The sequence below is a fragment of the Ptiloglossa arizonensis genome, chromosome 5 (genome assembly GCF_051014685.1).
Source record: "Ptiloglossa arizonensis isolate GNS036 chromosome 5, iyPtiAriz1_principal, whole genome shotgun sequence".
In the NCBI taxonomy this organism is placed as follows: domain Eukaryota; kingdom Metazoa; phylum Arthropoda; class Insecta; order Hymenoptera; family Colletidae; genus Ptiloglossa; species Ptiloglossa arizonensis.
In genome coordinates this window covers 15375460-15396754 of record NC_135052.1, presented here as the reverse complement: position 1 = coordinate 15396754, position 21295 = coordinate 15375460, and the positions used below count along the sequence as shown (strand labels likewise).

Sequence of the window (21295 nt, the reverse complement as noted above, 5' to 3'; positions counted from 1 at the left end):
TGTAACAAAATTTTGTTGTATGAGTGTTTGTTTCGAAAATAACCAATTTAGAATATATTATATTCTAAATACGTGATTTGTTATTCGAACTGTATTATAAGTTTGAAGAGCTTTTCATGATTACGCGTGTTCCATAAAAATATTTTCTCTTGAAATAATATTTTGCGATTTAGCATAATTTAACAATTTAGACTGTATAATGTAATAGTATAGCTTTTTTGTAACAAAAGAGTAACCCTTATATTTAACATAATTGAGGAAAATTTCAATAAAATTCATTCTACGCTATAATAATTTTGATACGGTAAAATGACCAATATTTTGTTTAAAAGAAACAAAAAATAGTAACAGGAAACGGCAAGAATTCAAATTTAAATCGAGAATTGCAAGCGCGCGTAAATGAAGCGCCACAAGCAGCACGCTGTATTTCCCGACAACACTGTCATGTGTGTTCGCCTAACCTTTCTCAAAATTTTGTCGGTTCTGTAAACCCTTGACCAGAAAGTAAATCACTTCAAAATTATCCACAACCGATCACCAGATGTTGGACGTGTAATTTTACTTAAAAGTCAATCCGAAAGTTCAGGCAACATGTCGATGCTCGCAGAACCTCGCCGAAAACAAAAATGGAACTTAAATCCACGAGGGAAACAATGGAGCGAAGGTACACAAATATTTGAATTCTTTTAATTCAACTGCATTTTACAAAAATGCAATTCAATTCACTAATGTTTATATATTTTGTACAGATTCGAACAAGTTTGGGCAGAAAATGTTGGAAAAAATGGGCTGGACGAGCGGAAAAGGGCTTGGAGCAAACGAACAGGGCATGACGGAGTACGTGCGCGTGGCTTTCAAAAACGATGTTACAGGTAAGATAGATATTTTACAATTTTATAATTACCTTTACCCTTGTATTTGTTAAGTTTATCTCTCATCTTTTTAAAATTTATCTTAGCTATGTCGAAACTAACCTAGAAATTAAAGTTTATTGTAATGGAGATTTTAGAAACATAAGCTAGAAATTTGTTGCGTATTTGTTATTTTGTATCAAGGGAAACATATTTTAATATTCTTCAAATATCTAATTTTATTTTTAATATTACTGCCTATTTATTTTGTATAAATTTGTTGAAAAAATATTGCTATTTATACATTTAATAATTGTTTCAAGTGTTTTACAAGGCTGCATCCATACAGTTTATCTTTTTCCAATTATTTCATGCATTATGTCTATTTCTAAATTTAACAAGTATTAGTTTTACGTTAGCTTTAATATTTTTATGGTTATAATTATACGTATATAATTTTGCTAGCTAGTAGCTACTAGTCATTGTTTTTATGAAATTTTAATTTTGGGAATATATATATTTTTCATGTAAAAAATAATATTACAGAAGTGGAAGTGTTTCTTTTATTATAGGTATTGGATTTAAGAAAGATAATTTAGACAAAGCATGGACAGAACATCAGGATGGTTTTAATGATTTTTTACAAGAACTCCAAAGAAGTCAAAATAATAATGTAGCAAGCGAAGTTAAAAGCGAATTAAGTGGAAAATCATTGGAGTTGAAATCTAAGCACAGTCGAGCTCGTGTACAGTAAGTATTATATGTAATATATTATATTATAATAGTATGTAAATATTCTCTATTTTTAAATTTTTATTCTCATTAGCTACCAAAAATTCACAAGAGGAAAAGATGTGAATAAGTATAGTTCAAAAGATATAGCGAATATATTTGGTCAAAAAGAGTTAAACACAAACGAAAATTGTACAGAAAATCAAAGTAATAATCAGGCAAGTGTTGACTTAGATCCACCTGGTACTGAATATAATAACGGTGGTGTTACTACTATAAATGGGGGCATCATGACTGATTATTTTATGAAAAAAAATCAGAATTTTTCTTTAACTCCTAGAAATAAAAATTGGCAAGAAACCAATTCAGAAAGTGAACCTGAATATGCTGGGTTTGGTTTTGCAGCAGTAGCTTGCAAAGAACAATGTCATAATAATGAAGAAAACAAAGGAGTAAAAAATGGTTGCGATTATGCTTTTGAAAATCCTTATTTAAAATTAAATAGTCCTGACAATATTTCAAATTCTGTTATTGGATTTAAATCTTCTAAAACGAGGAAGATTTCTGATTACACTGATTTAAGATTAACCAATGATTTAAAGAAATTTAAAGACACTGATATAAGTAAGAGTGTGTACAAGAATAGTTTTGTAAATACTGCTCTAAATTTAGAATGTGTAACTGATGAAGTTTGTAGCGGAAAAATATTTGAAGTATCTAGAACACAATTGGGTGTTACAAATTCTGCTTTAGACTTAGGTGATGAGGTAAATGATAAAAAGAGAGTAACATTCAATGATCATGTAGAATATAGTACTGATTCTGTAAATAAGAAAAAAGGAAAAACTATGCTGGATAAATTTGAAGTTGAAAATAAGAAGATTAAAAGGAAAAAGAAACAAGAGGTTAGTCTTAATAATTCTGTGTCATCTGGTTTTGTTAACGAGGCTTTAGATATTGAAGAAATATCCGAAGAATTGAATGATAATAATATCAATGAACGAAAAAGTAAAAGTTCTAAAAAGAGAAAAAGGAGTCGCCGATCTAATCTGGAAACAATTGTGGAAATTCCAGAAGAAGATAAAGAAGCTTGTGAAGATGAAATAAATAGTAAAAAACTTAAAGTAGAAGAAAACGTATTTGATAATGTTATATTGCTAGAAAATATTTCAAGCAGAAAAGCAAAGAAAAAGAAGAAAAAGATAGAGAAAACAGAAAAAGAAATTGTTACTGCTGGTAAAAATGATATTAGGAATTCAAAAGATGAACCAGCCATAGAAATTAAAACATTTGAGAGAGAAGAGTGCGAACTTAATAAATACGAAGATAAAGAGTCTTTTTGTAAGGAGAAGAAAAAAAAAATGAAACCTATTGAACAAAATCTAGAGAAATATGAAAATATAATTTTTCAAATTGAAACAGAAACTAACAACACAGATTGTATGAATAATGAAGTTGAACAGACAGAAGCAGAAACTGTAAAATTGAAAAAAAAGAAAAAAATTAAAGATAATACAGGTACAAACGATTGTAATATGGAAATAGTAAATATGAAATACAAAAAAGAGGTTTCTGATAAAGAAAATACAAACATTGAATATGAAAATAATTACAAAGTACAAAAAACTAAAAAAAGGAAACGTAACAAGTTAATGAAGGATGAGTCTAACAATGGCAACAATGACTCTTTCCACATGGAACCTACTAAAGATCTTGTAAAACAGATAACGAATACAATAACTGCTAATACATCTTCAAAAATTGCACAGAATGAAACGCTTAACATTTCATCTAGTCCATGGAATGAAAGGGCAAAAATATCAAAAAGACTGTTGAAGACTTTTTTCCATAGAAACTCTGTCGCACATTTTCCAGGTTCTAATATACATGAAATAAAGGGGTATGGCACTGATGTATAATAAAAGAGTAAATAGAATTTTCATAATGAATTTAATATATTTTAAAAGTTTTGTACATAGTATCATTTTTAATTTAACTATGTAGAACTAAACAGTTATTAGACAGTAATAGAGTATGTGATTTGTAAATGTACAAAATATTTTATTTATATTTTCCTTCAAAAGAAATTTTTACAAATAATAAATAAACAATAGAGAAGTTATATTTTGCACTTTATTTATTCCATGATTCTTTTTTAGGCTACATTTTCAAAGTGAAATTAATAAATTATAAACAATTTTTTTTACAACTTTTATCAGATTTAACTTCAGATTACGGCACAAATATGTTGTCTTCTATTTTGACGATTTCCGTTAGAAGTGACAATTTGTCCTTTAATTTGTTTACTTCTTTTAATTCTTCTTCATTTAATTCAACTTCGGTCATGGGTATACATGTATCTTCTATTTCAATTACTGAGTAATTTTTATTTATTAGCTGAGTTATACTCTTTTCAGAAGAAAGGAACTCACATTTAAACTGCAAAGAATATAAATGTAATGCATTGAAATAAGAAAAGTTAGATAAATTCATTTTTAATACTTTGAAATATGTCTTATCATCGTATTGTACTTCTTCCACATCATGGGCATTTATAAGTATAGCATCATCCGTTGCTTCATCCAGAGTACAGTCTTTCAAAGCTATGATATAACTTGCACAGTCAAATACGTTAAGTGTTGAAAGTTCTACAAATTTTGAACTTTATATTAAATTAAAAAATAAAAACTGTATTTGTAGATTTATATTATAAAACAAGGTATAATTTGATAATGCATACTCATGTTTTTTTAATTTACTATTAAGCATCATTTTTGTTTGGGTTATATTTTCACACGAAATGTATAAAACTAACAGACATTTACCAGGACCGCGCACTGGTAGTACTTCAATTTTATGGTTTTCATTTTTTTGTAATTTCTCTAATACTTTATTTAAAGTAGCTGCGGGCATATTTGCTTTTTTAGCTTGATCAACAAGTTGTGCTAATTTCGAATTTTCAGATGGATTTGAGATTTTAGTCTCTGAAACACAAATTACAAATGTTAAATAATAAAACTCTATTAAACATATTATGTCTATTATAAATATTTGATCAAATTCTACGCATATTTCTTAATTTATTTAATCATTTGAGGAAACATACCTGCTACCACAGCTTTCATTTTGTTGGTTAACCGGTTAAAAAGCAATGATTTTGCAGTATCGTTTTCCATTTTAATGTGTTTAATATTCTGCCACTTGCTGTGACCCGCATATGTTCGAAACACAACATTCCTATACTTGTTGTAGGTCAATAAACAATTTAACTGAAATTTCATGATATAGATTAACAACAGCAGAATAGGTTATGATACCCATAAAGGAGTTTATATTGACTAGGGATATTTGATTTATACTATTATTTTTAGTTGTTTTTCGTTTCGATGTTTGTACAATGAAATTTTCGTAACATCTTAAACAATTAGTGCAAAATAGTTTTTGGTGAATATTTAGGATGTATTTGAAAAGGTGGCTTCATAAAAATTGTTTTTCACTATATATTACCATAGTATCTCGCTGCAAGACAATAAAAATTAATGTACTTGTGTCACTGCTATAAGGTCCATTGTTTTATGAAACAGAAAAGTCACTAACTCTGGTACTAACCAAAGACCTCACTTCTTCGATCAAATGTTTTAATTGGTGTTGTAGTTGGTGATTTTCTGTTACAATCGACAAGAATTAATATTTGCGATAGCACTTAATAACATAAGGAGTATTCCAAACCTAAGTAAAATTACTTTTTAATAAGAGTGTAGCATTTAATGAAAATGGAATAATTAGTAAAGTATTAAATTATCAAAAAGTTCTCTATTAAGAGGCTAGTTACATCAATAATGTGAGCTTTTTAAATCACTATCGTGTAGCATCATCTATATTATTTGTAATGATATGATTACGATACTTTTAGAATTATTTTATCTAACTCTTACATGTACTTACATAGTTCTCGATAATTTTACAGAAGTTATATGTTTTTTTGTTATAAGAGTTCGATAATTTTGGTTTATTAAATTTTGTGTTCAACGGTGATGTTATAAACTTATATACTCAACTTTCGTGTCTTCGTACAAGGATGCATTCTTAATGCTGAAATCTTATTCCTGATAGTGACTATCGCAGGTGAAGTTCTTGAATAGGTACGTAGATTAATATTTTTGTGCTTAACTTTTATCGATCTTGTGCATAGTTTGAACGAGCATTGTATACATTTATCAATGAATTTGCTGTATTTCAAATTGTGATTCCTAATTCTTCACTTTTGGAGGTCGTATGTGAACAGTTTTTGAGACAGGAACGAGTTCGTTAAACATTCACAGACGAAATGTACTTGATGTCTATTATTTCATTATGTCATTATCGAAACGAACGTTGTTTGACTTGTAACTAAATCCGCGTACTTGAGCCTGAAGGGGTTAACGATACGGATAAATACCAGTCAACAAAAAATGATTTATTACCATTCCTGTACAGACCTTACGAGTTAATCAACTTATTTTTAATACGAAGAGGAGTTGGAAATTAATATAGTTTTTTTAAAACTAAAATCGTAAGCGTACCTCGGACTTTTTCGATGAGTTATCTCATATATGGATTATTATTTATATTAGAGGTTTTAATACCGATTTTGATGAAATTAAAATCTGTTGTAAAGCTCAATATTGTGAAATAGTACAGCAACGTAATATTACGTTTAATATTACGTTGAAAATGTTTTTCAAAAATATCAGCAATATTATAAAACAATTATGATTGCAAAGTACATATTAATAATGTATAGGGTGAATCACGTAAAATAGAATCCCGACAGATTATTTACTATTGAGAAAACTTTTCAAGATAAAATTTCACTATTTATGATCGGCATACAGTGATAGGAAAAAAAAATGTTTTCAAGGGTACTTTTCAAACGATTTAAACGTCATCGGTGGTTCTTTAAAAAATAGAGCCATGTATTTTTTATTATAATATGTTATAGTCGATATCAATACGAATTCATCGACACAGAATTTTATAACTTCGAAGTGATTTGAACTGAGAAATTTAGATTTAATTAACGGAAGTACTAACGTGTAAAGTTATATACATGTATTAATGCCGAAGACGACCATTTTGAACATTTAATTTGATTCAAAATAATATAATTTTACGCGTCAATACTTTCGTTAATTAAATCTAAATTCTTCAGTCCATGGTAACCTCAAGGTAATGGAATGTTATGTAAAAGAAATTCTATTCACATTGGCTACAACTTATCGTAATAAAATATACCAACTATTCAAACCGAAGTTATCAATTGGTAGTTGTATAAAAATAAAAGAAATATCGTATATTACCAGTAACAAGTACGCGACTGGTTTCGTTTGCATGAAACACGCTGCAATGAATCAATTATAAACAAATTAAACGCCTCGATGATTCGCGAAATAGATCGGTGTCTCTCAATTTTATCGATAATAATTCAAAACGTGAAAAGTCAGCGATAGAATAAACGCGATCTGCTCGGTGAAATTCGGCGAAAACTGGCCAAGATATATTGCTAATTCCTATACACGTTGAAAAATATATGTGTATGAATAATTCGGTCTATTTTGCTGCCGTTGCAATATTTTACGGCGGAAGAGCGGCATTTTGCATTTGAAGTTTGATTTAAAACAATGAAACGGTCTACGAAGCGTGGTCGAAAGCGTGCCGAGGTATCGCAATGAAAAATTCGTTTCTAGATATTTTGGTTCCTTCCCCGTTAGAAATTTTGAACGCAACCCTTGCCCGAAATGGTGGCCCCGTAGGGTTTCGTGAAAACTGGAAAATAACCGGACGTGAAAGCTGGCTTATCTCGTCACTGAATTCTATTAAAAAAGTGAGACGATTAAAAACAGACTCTCCTTTATAGAATCGGAGTAAATTCGTTTCGGTGATTTCACCGTGAAATAGTTTCAATTTTTTTTCGATTTAGAAATACAGTCGGCGAGAAAGGTAGATGTTTCAAAAATTGAGCGCTCTTATCTATCTATCTTTGCAGTTGAAGAGTGAGTGGTGGGAGTAACTACGCGACAATTAACGAGGTCACACTTGGGACAGTTAACGAGGTACTATAGTACAGTAATCGTATATGCCAATCGGAGTAAATTCGTTTCGGTGATTTCACCGTGAAATAGTTTCAATTTTTTTTCGATTTAGAAATACCGTTGGCGAGAAAGGTAGATGTTTCAAAAAATTGAGCGCTGTTATTTACTTATCTTTGCAGTTAAAGAGTGAGTGGTGGGAGTAACTACGCGACAGTTAACGAGGTTACACTTGGGACAGTTATCGAGGTACTATAGTACAATAATCGTATATACCATTCTTTGACACGAATTTTGTTTATTTCTAACAAATTTAAACGAAATTAGCCATTCACTGAGCAAACAACCGTGATACACGATCAAACAGAGTGAGAAATTATCGGAGTCAACTTATCGTTCAAACGTGTTCGTGTATAGTATCATTGTTACAGCAAGAACTTCATGGATCCAGTAACCGTAGTTTTATAACGATAAAGCAAAAGATATCACAGTTTTACACTTTTACTTTGGTAATTTATTAATAATTTAAGACACCTTCTGTCGCGTGTCGGCAGATAACGCCAAGACTCGCTCCGGAGCCAATAGTTCCAAGAAATGGTGGGGATAATTACGCGAACCTTACGGAGGGAATTCTGGCGACACTTGGACAGGGATTACCGTACATATTGTTAGTACCAGAGATGTGCCAAATTCCTGTCTAGATAAAAATTTAAAATAACGAAGAAAAGCTAAATAACCGTCGGTGCATTGTCCGTTTAATAGAAAATTCCAATTTGGATTGTACAATCAGATTACGTTTCATCGACTTACGAATCGAGTGAAAGTTTATAATTGTTCAATTGAACGGAAGTTTCGAATAAATTGCCGTACAGAGCTTTCTCGCGTGTCATTTGTATATTTGAACAAAAGTCTGCCCATCTTTCCTCCGTGTAACGAAACTGTTGGCAACACGATTTTCAAAATGGTCACTTCGAACTCGAATGGAATCCGAACGCGACGAGGATCAGGTTTTGCCTTTACGTTGTTCTAAAAGGTAACAATAAGTCGGGCGATTTGATAGTTCTGGTCGTTAGTTTGGTTCTCGCGAGAAAAATGGCGCTGCCTTTCTTCCAAAGGGTAGCCAGCCATTTCGCAATGCCTCAAAAATCGATGTCGATTCCAGAAGAAGGATTGTTCTAGATAGCAGCAATCGATCGGTGTCCGTGCAACTCGACGAACGCTTTCGCCACCGAATTCTAAATTTAGTCGGCTTGTTCGTGGTCATTCTTTTTAATTACCCTTGACTGGAGGGCCTCCAGCGACTTTACGAGGACGGGATCTAACCCTGTTAACTCTGCGCTGGGCGGTTCCTTTGACACACCAGATATAGGACATGTTCAGCATGTCGTTGCCTTTAATTCACGTACGCTCGCCGCTTTCTGGACGGTTAACCGGACAGAGAGAGGAGGGTTTTAATAAATTTTGCACGAGAGTTCACCCTCTACTCTCCATTCCTATTAAGATGTATATATTCTTGCTCGTGCAAAGCGCGTGGGGGCTCCGTAGCAGGGAAAAAGGGTGCGTTTGAAGGCGAACTTCTTGCCGGGAAAATGTTCGCATGATTTGTGGGTTGAAATTTCAATATTTACACGGCCATCGTTTCTCGAAGAATTTGTCAAACGAAAATTGCCGATTACGGTGACTAATTGTTATTCCATTACAAATATATCACGTTCCGTGATACACGAATCGATATTTGTGCAAAATAAAAATTATTTCTTTCGCCCAATCGTGTCCTCGGTAATTGTTTTTCGTTTAATGAATACAGATGTATGGTAAATATTTAAAAATTGCGCACTTTAAACTCGACCGAGACGAATGTAAATATTTCTGTAGTTTAGTCTCGTCGATGCTCGTTCATAATTTTGCGACGGTGAACATTATCGGTCCGTTATCGTACCGATAACAGAATTTCTTTACTCGAGGGTAAACAAGAGCTGTTGCAGTTAATGTTCAACACTAGAAAATTCGTGGCTCGAGCAACAGTTTGTCTAAAAAAGTAGTAAGAGGAAAGTGATTTATCATCGCGAAGCAGCTAAATCAACCGACACTGAGAAATCAAGTTTCAATATTTACAGTGACTATATCTGTATCATCGGTTATTCTTTTGTTAGAATAATAAGATAAACTACGACTACAGGGTTTAACGAATAAGAAATCCGTACTAAAATCGGTACGTATGTTCCAATTATCAATCGGACGAGTTAGCTATAGATCCAATTGGAGACTATTTGGAGAAACTTTGATTCGTGGAGCAACTATACGACATTGTTATATTTCAATCGTAAATTTTAATCGTACCGCGGTCGAACAGTTACATTTTAATCGGAAAGATACAAGCGGTAGGTATCTGTACGGAAAAGAGAAATCGCAGTTTCAGAAAATATTCAAGAATCGTGTCTAATCGTGCTTAAGAATCAGCAGCATTTTTAAAATGCTTTTAACGGGATCGTTGTGTTAAGTCTCACAAAGCGCTTAACGAGCTTCTTTTGCGCAATGGTATCACGTACGCCGGAAATATTTCCACGTAATTTACTTTCGAAACGCATCCCCTCTATGTTCAACGACACCCTTTACGGTGCATCGAAAGTAATAAGGGGTAAATAGTGGGCCGTTGAAAAATAAACCGTATTTACATCTCATTTCATTCGTTGCACCATGAATTCTTACCCCTTATCTACACCCGGCTGTTCTATCTGCGTTTAATACCCACTTTACCATCCTTACGTCGCGAGTACCCCATTATCGTGGCGGAACGCCGATATCGAAACTACTCGTTAACGGTTAACGTTATTTCCCGTACCCCTGTCGCGGAAATAATTTCCCTTTTCGTTGTGTTACTCTCACGTAATTAAAATACTTCGGATCCGGGATCTAATAAATCTTGTAACTCACGTTGTCTTTCCGCCCTGATTCTCACCGGATCACTTTAATCCCCTTCCTTCCACGTCTCTTCCATCGTGTCACCCGCTTTCCCGTTTCTTTCACATCTCCTCTCTCTCTCTCTCTCTCTCTGCTTCTCTGCACAATTCTCTCCGGTTCTCTTTGTCCCTCGTTGTCTCTCCCTGTCTCTCCTCGTCTCTCCCTATCTCTCCCTGTCTCTCCCTGTCTCTCCTCGTCTCTCCTCGTCTCTCCTCGTCTCTCCCTGTCTCTCCCTGTCTCTCCTCGTCTCTCCTCGTCTCTCCCTGTCTCTCCACGTCTCTCCCTGTCTCTCCTCGTCTCTCCCTCCTATTTTTATCCTCCTTGTTCCTCTGTATTGTATTACGTTACATTTGTCGGGGCCAGTAACGAATGCTTCCGTTACTCATCTTGAAGCGTTGGTTAAAATAACTGACGTTTCGAAGAGGCGATGCGTAGCTCACGGGAGGAGGGCTGGGGGGATTGGAGCGTTTAACGAGATCACCCACGTGTTTCCGTTGTTTCGGTACGTACGAGAAAGAAATCAGACCGGTCGAACGAGCGAACGTGGCGATGAAGAAATCACCATCCAAATATGATTTTTTTCTTACGATTATTAGTTTCTCGAAATTCGGGTACGTGGGAATACTTCGAGTACCTTTCGCGATCTTAGAAACTGGGCAAATTAGTATATATTTATGCGAAATTGTCAATTCGATTGATCGTGGCAAGATTTCTTTCTTCGTTTCAATTTTATGTTTCACGTTCCCTGGTCCGTCGGTCTATTTATACATTTAAATCGTCCGATCGTACTTTAATGCACACAAAGCTGCACTTTATTTAACTTCTTCTTCTCCTTGAGCGTTCAATCCACTTCTGAAATGTACCTCGTGCGTTACAGGACGCTACGTGGACGCGAGAAAGAAAAGTCAATTCTGGAAACGACATTTTTTATCAAAGAGTCTCACTATATATATCTATATATATATATCTCGTTTCAAAATTTCGACACGCATTGCTAAATGGTATTTCGTTCTCGTTTCCACTTCCTCGCGGATCGTTCTTTTCATTTTCATCGCTTCGAAATTCTATAACGAACGGAACGCGTTGAAAATTCGCGTTAATTGAACATTCCGAAAGTGGCGAGTACTCGGTGCGTGCTGCTTTCCTCGTTTTTATTAAAAAAAATGGCACATCGTTGCGGAACGAACACCGACGAACGAGTTTCTCGCCAAGATATTTCACGAATATGGAACACATTGGGAACTTCGTCCTTGATTGAACATTTAGAAATCGTGATTCAATATTTTCTTCCGTTCGTTTCCGTCACGCGTTTCATCTCTAGTTTTCTCTCTCTATCTTCTCAGACGTTCACGATCTATTTGTACTCGTACCATCGCTTTTCCGCCCCTTTCTTCGAAATCGTACCCTACGTGTTTCCCTCCCTCCCTTTCCCACCGTTCTGGCCTCTCTTTCGAGCTCTTCCGTGCGTATAGGTATGTACGCCATGTTCAATTTTATGAGGGGAAACGTATACTGCGAGTCGACGGGCGACGTTTAATAAAGGCGTGGGTGTGTGCGCTAGGGTTGCTAGTTAGCACGGCGCTAGGCGCCGGCGACGACGTCGCCGTCTGGACGCCTATGGCCTCCTCTCGACGTCCTACACCGACGACGACGGCGACGACAACCTCGTCTCACTCTCTTGAGGCACGTTCTGACACAAAGTGGTTGTTCTTTAAAAATCCAAAGAACGTGTCCTGGTGATTCGAAATAATACTCGCCACGGCGCTCAGCGTCCCCGTGGTTCTTGCAACGAAACGTTTATTTATCGGCACGCGTTGCTGGATAAAAAAATCTTCTCCCGGACGATGCATAGAATTTATATCGGATTTATTCCTAATCGAGAATAGTATGTAGTATTGGGTTCGAATTCGTGGTTTCGAATTATGAGTTGTACGTAGCTGGAACTTAATTCGAGATCTCCGGTTAGAGCCTTTTATTGAATCTTTTATTTATACTGTGAATATAATTCATCGAATATTGAAAATATCGAGTCGAGGTCACCGATATCGTGTACAGTTTTATTCAAACTGTTTATTACCACTGGTTTTGAAAGAAGCACGAGTATGTAATATTTGTTACAACGAACAACCTTCATAGAAAACTAATAATTATTGTATGGAAATCAGCTCGTATAAATATATTTCGTATTATTCATTTAAGACATGTAAGAGAACATTTGTACAGTATTTTCACAGATCGGTTAATCGTGCGGTGTCCTTGCGATAAAATGCACAAAGCTTGTAAATATATACGGTACGAGACGTAGTTCATGGTACAGTAGAGGGAAGAATAACTATTTACATCGATATAAGTTGAAAATTTGTAATAATAGTAAAAGTTTCAAGCGTGCGCATGATTTTCCATTTTGCGGACAAATCATTTTTAAATTTTGTCGGTTAACCGACGTGCCCCGATCGCGTTCTCTGTCCCGAGGAGAGAAGTAGTTTAAAACATTTTTAAAATTCCACCATCGTTGTTGAGTGAAAAATTGAAAGTTTTCTACCTATGCATTTATGCATACCAGGTTGCTCTCATTAACTTTTACGAGCACACTTCCAACGATTTTCGAGTTAACAAATTTTTCTGCACACGCTGCTCGTGTACTCGTTTCTCTGTAAAAGTAACTTGTTTTGGACCGACTGTTTTCTCGCCCGAAATGCAGTCGATAAATGGAACCGCGGCACGTGAACGTTGAAAAGTAAAATAATATTTCACCTTGTTTGTCTATGGATATTTTACAATTTAAAACAGCTCGCATCGCTTTGCATCGAATTGGGTACACGAACGCGCACGGGTGTCTGTTTATCCTCGTATTTTGCGAGCAACATGTTTTTCATACGATTTTGCGTCGTGTCGCGTTTAAATAGAAAATTTTGATTCAAATGCATCGCCATGCTCCCATGCTAGAACGTGCAAATTACGCGGAGTTCACGGCACGATGCATCTCATTTAGATAAACGCTTGTCACGTTGATTAAAGCGTGCCGCTTGGAAAGATGCAGCTTCGCGATTGTTATTAGCTACAACATATTAAATTCTAACGCCTACAATTAAACCCCGCTGTTTCCGTTTCTGAACGAAATCCTCCCTTTGCGTTCGAAATTGACTTGCGTCGAAAATTGGCCCTTCTTTGCCCTCGTGGAATCGGCGAAGAACGCGTAAAACATATCGAAACGATCGACGATCGCGATTCACGGGACTCGAGCGAAACGTGTACATCGAAATCTGCACGGTTTCGCGAACAGTCGGAAGCAGAGAACGTCGAAAGAAATCGTCAACGCGGAATGTGTCTCCGGATCGTTGAAATTCCAAATCACGCGCTCCAAAAACGGAATTCTCGATCCGAGAACAAAGTTCGCGATCCGGTTGTATCGAAACGTTCTTCACTGTTGAAAAAAGAGAGAGAGAAAAAGAAACTAGGAACGAAATATCAAACTTCGCGACTTTCCGTCGGGACAATTTCAAGTCAGGTCGAATAGTCGTTCACCTGGTAATTGCACGTGTGCGTGCACGTGCGCTCGAACCAACCGGTGGTATCTTTTATATTTCCGCGAACAGCACCGATTGATTTGAAAGGAGTCAGCGAGAAGCGATTCCACGTTGAACCTTGACTCAGTCTTACGGAACCGAGTGGCGCATCCACTCATTGGGACCTTATTAGTCTTCGGTAATGACGGCGAGCTAGAGAATAAGGGTATCGCAGAGTGATTCGGGTTAACATTCGGTGAACGAGGAGGTCTTCTTCCCCTCGCCCTATTTTTCCGTTTCTCTTTACCACACGCATCCTTCTCCACCCCCTGGTTCTTTCTCCCCAGATTGTTTTTCAATGTTCTCTCCCGCGCTTCGTTTCCCTCCCCTTTATCTTTGTTCCTCGCACCGGGTATTATTCCGTGTTTCCTCGCGCGGTCCCTCTTCTCACCCTCGAGCCGATTCTCTGGCCCAACTTTCCGCGTTTCAGCGTATTTAGCGGGCAGTAAAAGCTTTAATGAAAAGGATCTCGACTCCACGAGGCAATAAAATCGGTTATATCGACACCGAGGGGAGAAAGCTCCTTCAAACGGACGCAATTTATCGCGCAATCATATAAACGCCTCCTCGATCGCTCTTTTCCGCGATCTTGCGACCGACGAAACTTTGAATCAAAATTTATTTAGTCTCTATCCCGCGATGGCGGTCAAGTTCGATACGGGTTCGCGGATAACGAATCGGTTCGATAGGAACGTTGAAGAAACACCGAATCGTTGATCCGTATCTGTTATCGTTGATAAATCGTTTCACAGTCTCTACACCGCGATGGCGGTCAAGTTCGATATGGGTTTGCGAATAACGAATCGGTTAAATAGGAACGTTGAAGAAACACCGAATCGTTGATCCGTATCTGTTACCGTTGATAAATCGTTTCACAGCCCGGTGAACTTCTAACGTTAAATTCTAAACCGTGCCTACCGACGAGCCATCGAATACCCTCGAAATATCGTATGGGTTGAAATTCGCGGATAAATCGCGATAGAAAATCGAGCTACGAGCAACTCGATACGATGAAATATTTTTAACCACGGTGTTTACTATTTCGTTGAACTCGGGTTCGTTTTATTCGTCGCGTTCAGTCGAAGAGAAAAACGTGCGATCGATAAAGGGGGCGCGGTCGCTAATGAGGAGATTTACGTTGGCGGCAACAATTAAACGGTGAAACTTCTAAGCAAAATATCTCCAACCCGGGTCGCAATTTGTTCGAAAAGAGGGAGAAGGAGGATAGAAACGATATCTGCCTCTGCGAGCGGCGTTCGAACGACCGACCGCTTCGGATGATCGATATCGTGGTGCTTTCGATCGGCCATTATCGCCGACGAGGATGACGAGGACAATGTCTGTCAACTGTAATTTCTCCGCAGACATTTTTACTCTCCGCACGTGTGGGCGTGTATTTAACGGTGTGTTTCCATCGTTCATTAAGTTAACGATCCATCGTTAACCTTACCTTTATTGGATGCGTTCGACGGGGCTTCATAGACGGGAAAAAGCAAAGGAAGAAGAGGGAAAAAAAAAAGTGCAACGCCTCCCGACGACGATGTTCGACGTTGTTTCTGACGCCATATGGCCGAGGTGTTTCGAGACGACCGATGCCATCCATTTCCAGGGATAGTGCGCTATTCGCTCCGGTTATGGAATACCAGGTTTAAGCAGTTTCTTCGTACAAAAGCACGGTATGCCGTATTCATTTCTGTAAGTTTGTTTTTATGCTCCGCGAGATTGGCTGCGTAAACTTGCGGGGGCACGGGATCTCCTCACGGAACTTAGGAAAAATGAGACGGAGACCGTAGAACGACGATAAGTACTTAAATAACCCGTGGCATTGCTAGAGGCTGATCAAGCGCGGAAAAGAAATCAGGAACAGTGATTCTGAGATGTTACGAAACTAGTTTGGAGATCCTCTACGGAAACATTTACTATTTTCATGCCGCGAGGACGATCGAGTTTTTATCACTTGTGTCCACTCGTGATAATAATCGCGAATAATTATACAATCGTTAATAACACTTGGCTTTCGTTACGTCGTAAAGCAAGTACTACGCAAACGTGTGACGTATTGTTTATCATTACAAAGGGTAAAGTTGAACACGAAACCGTACTACCCACAGACATACCGCGCGAGTGGGGTTCGTTCTTATCGCCTCGATCGTTGCACGGGCCTCGATACTTGCACGAATCTTCCACCCCGTTTTCCTGCAACCGTCGACGTTCTCTTACAGCGAATCGTCCCGTTTAGGATCGAAGTCACCTCTCAACGATTTCCAAAGCCAGACGTTTACGTTTCTTTCTACGATTTCGTTGATTCGCCCTCGGTTAAAGAATTTTTTTCGAACGAAATTTCGAGCGTGCCAGTTTGAAAGAAAATGGCCGTATTTTCGGTATAATAAATGTTTGTCGAAGCAACGTCGAAAAGGGGAACGGTGACATCTCGAGTGACCCCGACTCTCCGCGAAAAGAGAGACGCGTACGCAGATGCTCGCGAACGAAAAAGGAAACGGATAGCGAGGAGAAAAGTATTTCATCCTTCTTTCAAGGCTTTCCCTGCCGGATCCTTGCCAAGTCTGGTCCGGGTATTACCTCCTTTGAATCTACCACGAACAAGGATTGGTCTTTAAGACGCTCGCGGGGGTTAGGTTAGTAATTTGCGGATTATACGGCCAAGAGGAGAGCAACGGAGACCGACCGAGCGAGGAAGAGGATAAAAAGAGAGAGAAAGAGAGAGAGAGAGAGGAGAATTTGAAGGAGTGATGGAAGAAGCTGTGCATTGAATGCTGAAGGGAGAAAAATCGAAAGGGTAGCGAAGAAGAATTCATGTTCGAGGGAGATGGTTTCGTGCTGGCATATATTACGGTTAAATAATTCTCGCTGTCTGGCTGTACTATATCTTTCAATCGGGTTGTTTCCCGTTTGTATCATTTTTTTTTACAATGAAACGCGAATAATTGAAGAAAAAAATTAATTTCTCACGTGGGGTGAGGTGATCACCGTTTTCGATTAAATCGTGTCGAAACAATCGGTCTTCCTGGATATTTGCTCGAAGAAAATCAGGCTTCTCGACACACGCAACGTAATTAGGGTATTGTGTACTTGACTCAGAATTTGCGAGGTGCGATACTCGAACATTCATTCTTATTGGATCATTGTTCGAATTTGAGTGTCATTGTACGCAGAATTTTATCGTTCGATTTACATTCGTCTCTTAACAGATCTCTAATTATTTATAGAACGAACGGAATTCAAATTCTTTGGTAAATTTTTTTATAAGACTAAATTTTATAAGTCGGTTCGGTTCCAGCTAGTATTTGCATACTTAAAATAAATGAACTTATCAGCGTCGAAATTTGTTGTTTCCCGTGCTCGATCGTTAAGAGAACGATTATCGGTTTATGAAACGTTTCGCTTCTAGTGCGAAAGTTTCGTTTCAGTTTCGAGCGATCGTGAAAGAAGGTGGCGAAAGGAGGAACGAAGAAACGTAAGGAAACTGCGAAAGAAAACGGAAGTAAATGACACAAATGAAGAGCCTTCTCGAGCGATAGTACACATTCTCGTCTGTAATTTTCTGTCCTCTTTTTTTTTTCCTCCCCTCTCGCGTCTCGTTCGTCGTCGTTTCTGAGATTCGTGTCTTCGGCGTAGTTTGGTTCATCGATCGACGATGCCTCGTAGCGGAAACTTTTCAGCGAACTTTTTCATTTCGACAGACCTGGGAATCTGTCATTTAACCGAGCGAGAAGACTGTATTCGCCTTGATAGGAAATTACGCACTAGTCTTCTTCTGGCTCGCGCAATCAGTGATTTTGTCTCAGGGCGATTCTTCGAGTAATTGAAAGGACACCGCGAGAAGTGCGTCTCTACTCTTTCATTTGGCAATTTACAAATTACAAGAAGGATTCTAATTATAATTCGAAGATAATCGTTCTGCGTGGAAAAATCGACGTTCTGGTTATATTTTCCGCGTACGTGTTACAAAAATCTTTATCACCTTTCTCTGTCCGACCTGCTCGAGTAACAAGATTTTCGTTCAATTAATTCGAGAAATTTGCAAGAAGAAAGAAATTTCTGCCTCCCCTCGTATGTAAATTTTCGTGTCGTCGTACGCGTACCATACTTGACACTTTTAGAATCGATGTTTCGAAATATTCAAACTTCGTTGTATTAAAAGTGCGTACCGAAAGAGTGTAAGTATTACCCGGTTAATTGAAACCGCATCGGAACAATTCATTTACAGTTGTCGGGGTAATGTACACCTTACATCAAGCGAGTAATTATTCACTGCGGTGTACAGTTTCGACGTGAACGAATTTTACATCGAAACAATTGAGAGCGTATCGATTTGTTTCGCAATAAGAATCTAAACGAACACTTAACGAATCTGAACGGTATTCCCATTTAGGAATGTTGTTCTCTCGGTCCAACGAAAGGGAAATATACTTATCGGGTATTCAGGCAGTTGTAATACCCGTGTATAAACGAGGACAAACCGCAAATAAACCACAGAAATTTATCGCGGCAAGTTGCACGGTGCCTTAATCATCCGTCGCGTGGTCGCTAACGAAGAAGTTAATTGACTTAAAGGCTGAATTACTAGGGGTTTGTTCGGAGTTAACAGCCGTCAGAGGTTTGCTAGGGAAATTTATCCTCCGAGTTTGCAGTACGCACGCACGTAAGCTTCCTCTTCGCACGTTCAACCACGGATTTCGGGATTCGAGTGTCGAAATATGTTTAACTTCTGGCTCGTTCACCGTATCCGCTATTAAACGCTCACTCTATAACATCGCGAATAAATGAGCGCGAATTTACGCGCCACCCTCATTCATAAACCATTAAATGCTTTATAACCGATGACGCGATAAAGTTCGGTACACATCCGAGTGTACGAATCGACTCGATATCCGATTAACATCGGAATCGAAGGGTACGCGGAAATTTTCGTCGTCTGGATACTTCGTTTAACATTCAACACCGTCTTTGTCATCGAGGACGAATTATTTTCTTTTTAAATAAATAACAATCGAAACAACCGTTCCACGACCGTTTACCGATCCTGTATCATTGGGAAATTTACTTATGTATATTTATTAACAATTTTAATTCGTTACATTTACGTTGTTACATTTAACAATAAATTACCAAGTAAACGCGGGCTTTGGCCGTTATTTGGAACTTGCGACGTAGTCGAAGAAAGGAAGTTCGGTAAAACGTTGATCGCGTGAAATAATATTGGATTGTTCGGAAAGACATTTTCTTTTTTTTTTGGGGGGTAAAAATGAAATACGATTTTTTTCAAGCGTATAAACATTTTACTAAATTGTATATTCACTATTTTGGAAAATCACTTTCCGAGCAACCAAATATAACAGGAATTTCGATGAACGAGTTTCGGTCGGGGAAAAAACAAAAATGCAAAATAGTTATTTATTTATTTATTTAGTTTAGATTTAACGTTTTCACGGACCATGTTCGTCCATGGTCGAGATTTATCGGAGGTTCGGCCGCAGGCTCGAACGACTGTCTTCCTTACGAAAAAAGACCAGCGACAAAATCGAGCAATCCCGCGGGAAAACCCTCCAATAAACCTCTGCGTGCGTGGGTTGCTTTGTGCAGTGTGCGAGGGTGCGGATACACGATGTAAAAAGGTTACGAAACAAGAAATATGTAAATACACGGTAGGCAAGAGTGCAATTAAAGCGTTGTTATTAAAACGTAACCTCGATTATAACGTAACCTCGTTTCAAACACAATCTAATGAATACGCGTTTGCGATAAGAGAACGGGGATTGTCGAGCGTGTTGTTAAGGCGACGAGCCGTAAATACGTCGAACACGACGGTATAACGTATGGCACGAACACGTTACCTCTATTACAAATTAATACGATGGAGCTACGTTTATACGGAGTTACGCTTACAAAGATGAGATTTGGCACAGATTGAAGCTGGTTTACTTGTGGATCATTGTGAACTCGAGATACAAACGGCATCGTATAATATTCGTCTATCTTTGAAACACGGTTACAGGTGTTCAACCGTTACCATCTTACCGAACACTCTTACGTAAGTTTTGGTTATTGAATTATTTCGTACAATATGGAACTAACCGCGAACACTGCGTTTGAATATATTATAAAAACGCGGTGAATCGGTATCGAGTCGAACGGTTGTTCATACGAAACGAAATAATTCGTTCTAGGAGAGATCGAACAATCGTAAGTGTTTGGGAATCGGTGACTCGAATTTATTTTTCAATTTATTCACTTTCTTCGCGTTTTCTTCTTCGAATAATTTTCATTTTCTCATTACTTTACCATTGGGAACTCTTTCGTTTCGCAATTGTATTCCAATCGTCGTACGTCTAGATAATCGTCGATATTTTTTCGTTTTCGACGAAACAAAAGGTCCTTTCCAAGGACCTAGTTAAATTTTTAAGCGGAAGTTTCGGTATCGCCGATTCCTCGATGTTTACCGTGGTTGTAACAAAGAGTGGTCGCGATACCGTGGCAACGGGCCGAAAGATCGTGAAATAAAAATTGAGGCGTGCATTAGGTCACAGCGGGGCCCGAGTAATTTCGTCGTCGGGACATTCCTTAGGTATTGCCACGTAAATAGATCGCATTTAGAGGCACTCAGCTCCCAGCGAGAGGCCATTTCGAAACAGACGAAAAGCTGCGGGGCACATAGTGACATTACGGGCTTTCCTCCGCGATTCCTTCGTGCGAAGAAGGAACGACGCGAGGGAATAAGGTGAAAGCAGCAATCGATTTTTTATTAACGAGGAGAAAGACCGAGGCGTTCGAGTAGCTTTCAAGTGGCTTCGCTGGATAGCGGCCGGACTAATCAAAAAATTAGGTTATTTCGATGATACCGTATATTGGAGACCGAACCCCCTTCGCTGCGCCGGCACAAATGGTTTACTTGGAAATTATTGTTCAATTTTCGTTGGTAAGAAAGCCGCCGAAGAAATCGAATTCTTTCTTTTGGATCGCGCGGTCTCGTTCGAAAGGAGTCCTCGGGAGAGACAATAACGCGAAAAGTATAGAAATGCAAAAATAAAAGTGAAGAATTATTAATGAGAAACAGCACGATCGAGATATCTCGATTGAAAGAGAAACTAAATCGAAA

General features: G+C 37.7%; 2 protein-coding genes across 3 annotated transcripts; one reads left to right on the top strand and one right to left on the bottom strand.

Annotated features, from left to right (window-relative positions):
- Positions 1–378: 378 nt before the first annotated feature.
- LOC143147226 (uncharacterized) lies at positions 379–3724 on the top strand. The gene is made up of 4 exons (XM_076312307.1): positions 379–664; positions 750–872; positions 1424–1601; positions 1678–3724. The coding sequence occupies exons 1-4, from the start codon at positions 592–594 to the stop codon at positions 3500–3502; spliced, it is 2199 nt and encodes a 732-aa protein (XP_076168422.1). The 5' UTR covers positions 379–591; the 3' UTR covers positions 3503–3724.
- Positions 3643–4905, bottom strand: LOC143147227 (putative transcriptional regulatory protein OEOE_0768). Of its 2 annotated transcripts, none has more exons than XM_076312309.1 (4): positions 4690–4905; positions 4409–4567; positions 4086–4231; positions 3643–4022 (listed from the first exon to the last, which is right to left on the bottom strand). In XM_076312309.1, exons 1-4 carry the CDS (start codon positions 4862–4864, stop codon positions 3816–3818), a joined length of 687 nt encoding a protein of 228 aa, XP_076168424.1. In that variant the 5' UTR covers positions 4865–4905; the 3' UTR covers positions 3643–3815. The 2 variants fall into 2 exon arrangements, with proteins under 2 accessions (XP_076168424.1, XP_076168423.1); XM_076312308.1 differs by having other exon boundaries at positions 3680–4022; positions 4086–4245; positions 4324–4567.
- Positions 4906–21295: the final 16390 nt, after the last annotated feature.

Bases quoted from the DNA above. Each gene is read 5' to 3' on its own strand.
- LOC143147227 (XM_076312308.1), bottom strand. From the start codon at position 4,864: ATGAAATTTCAGTTAAATTGTTTATTGACCTACAACAAGTATAGGAAT. The intron at 4,246-4,323 runs GTATGCATTATC...TTTAATATAAAG, and splicing joins AGTAAATTAAAAAAACATGA to TTCAAAATTTGTAGAACTTT. The intron at 4,023-4,085 runs GTATTAAAAATG...TATTCTTTGCAG, and splicing joins ATGATAAGACATATTTCAAA to TTTAAATGTGAGTTCCTTTC.
- LOC143147226 (XM_076312307.1), top strand. From the start codon at position 592: ATGTCGATGCTCGCAGAACCTCGCCGAAAACAAAAATGGAACTTAAAT. The intron at 665-749 runs GTACACAAATAT...TATTTTGTACAG, and splicing joins AGGGAAACAATGGAGCGAAG to ATTCGAACAAGTTTGGGCAG. The intron at 873-1,423 runs GTAAGATAGATA...CTTTTATTATAG, and splicing joins TTTCAAAAACGATGTTACAG to GTATTGGATTTAAGAAAGAT.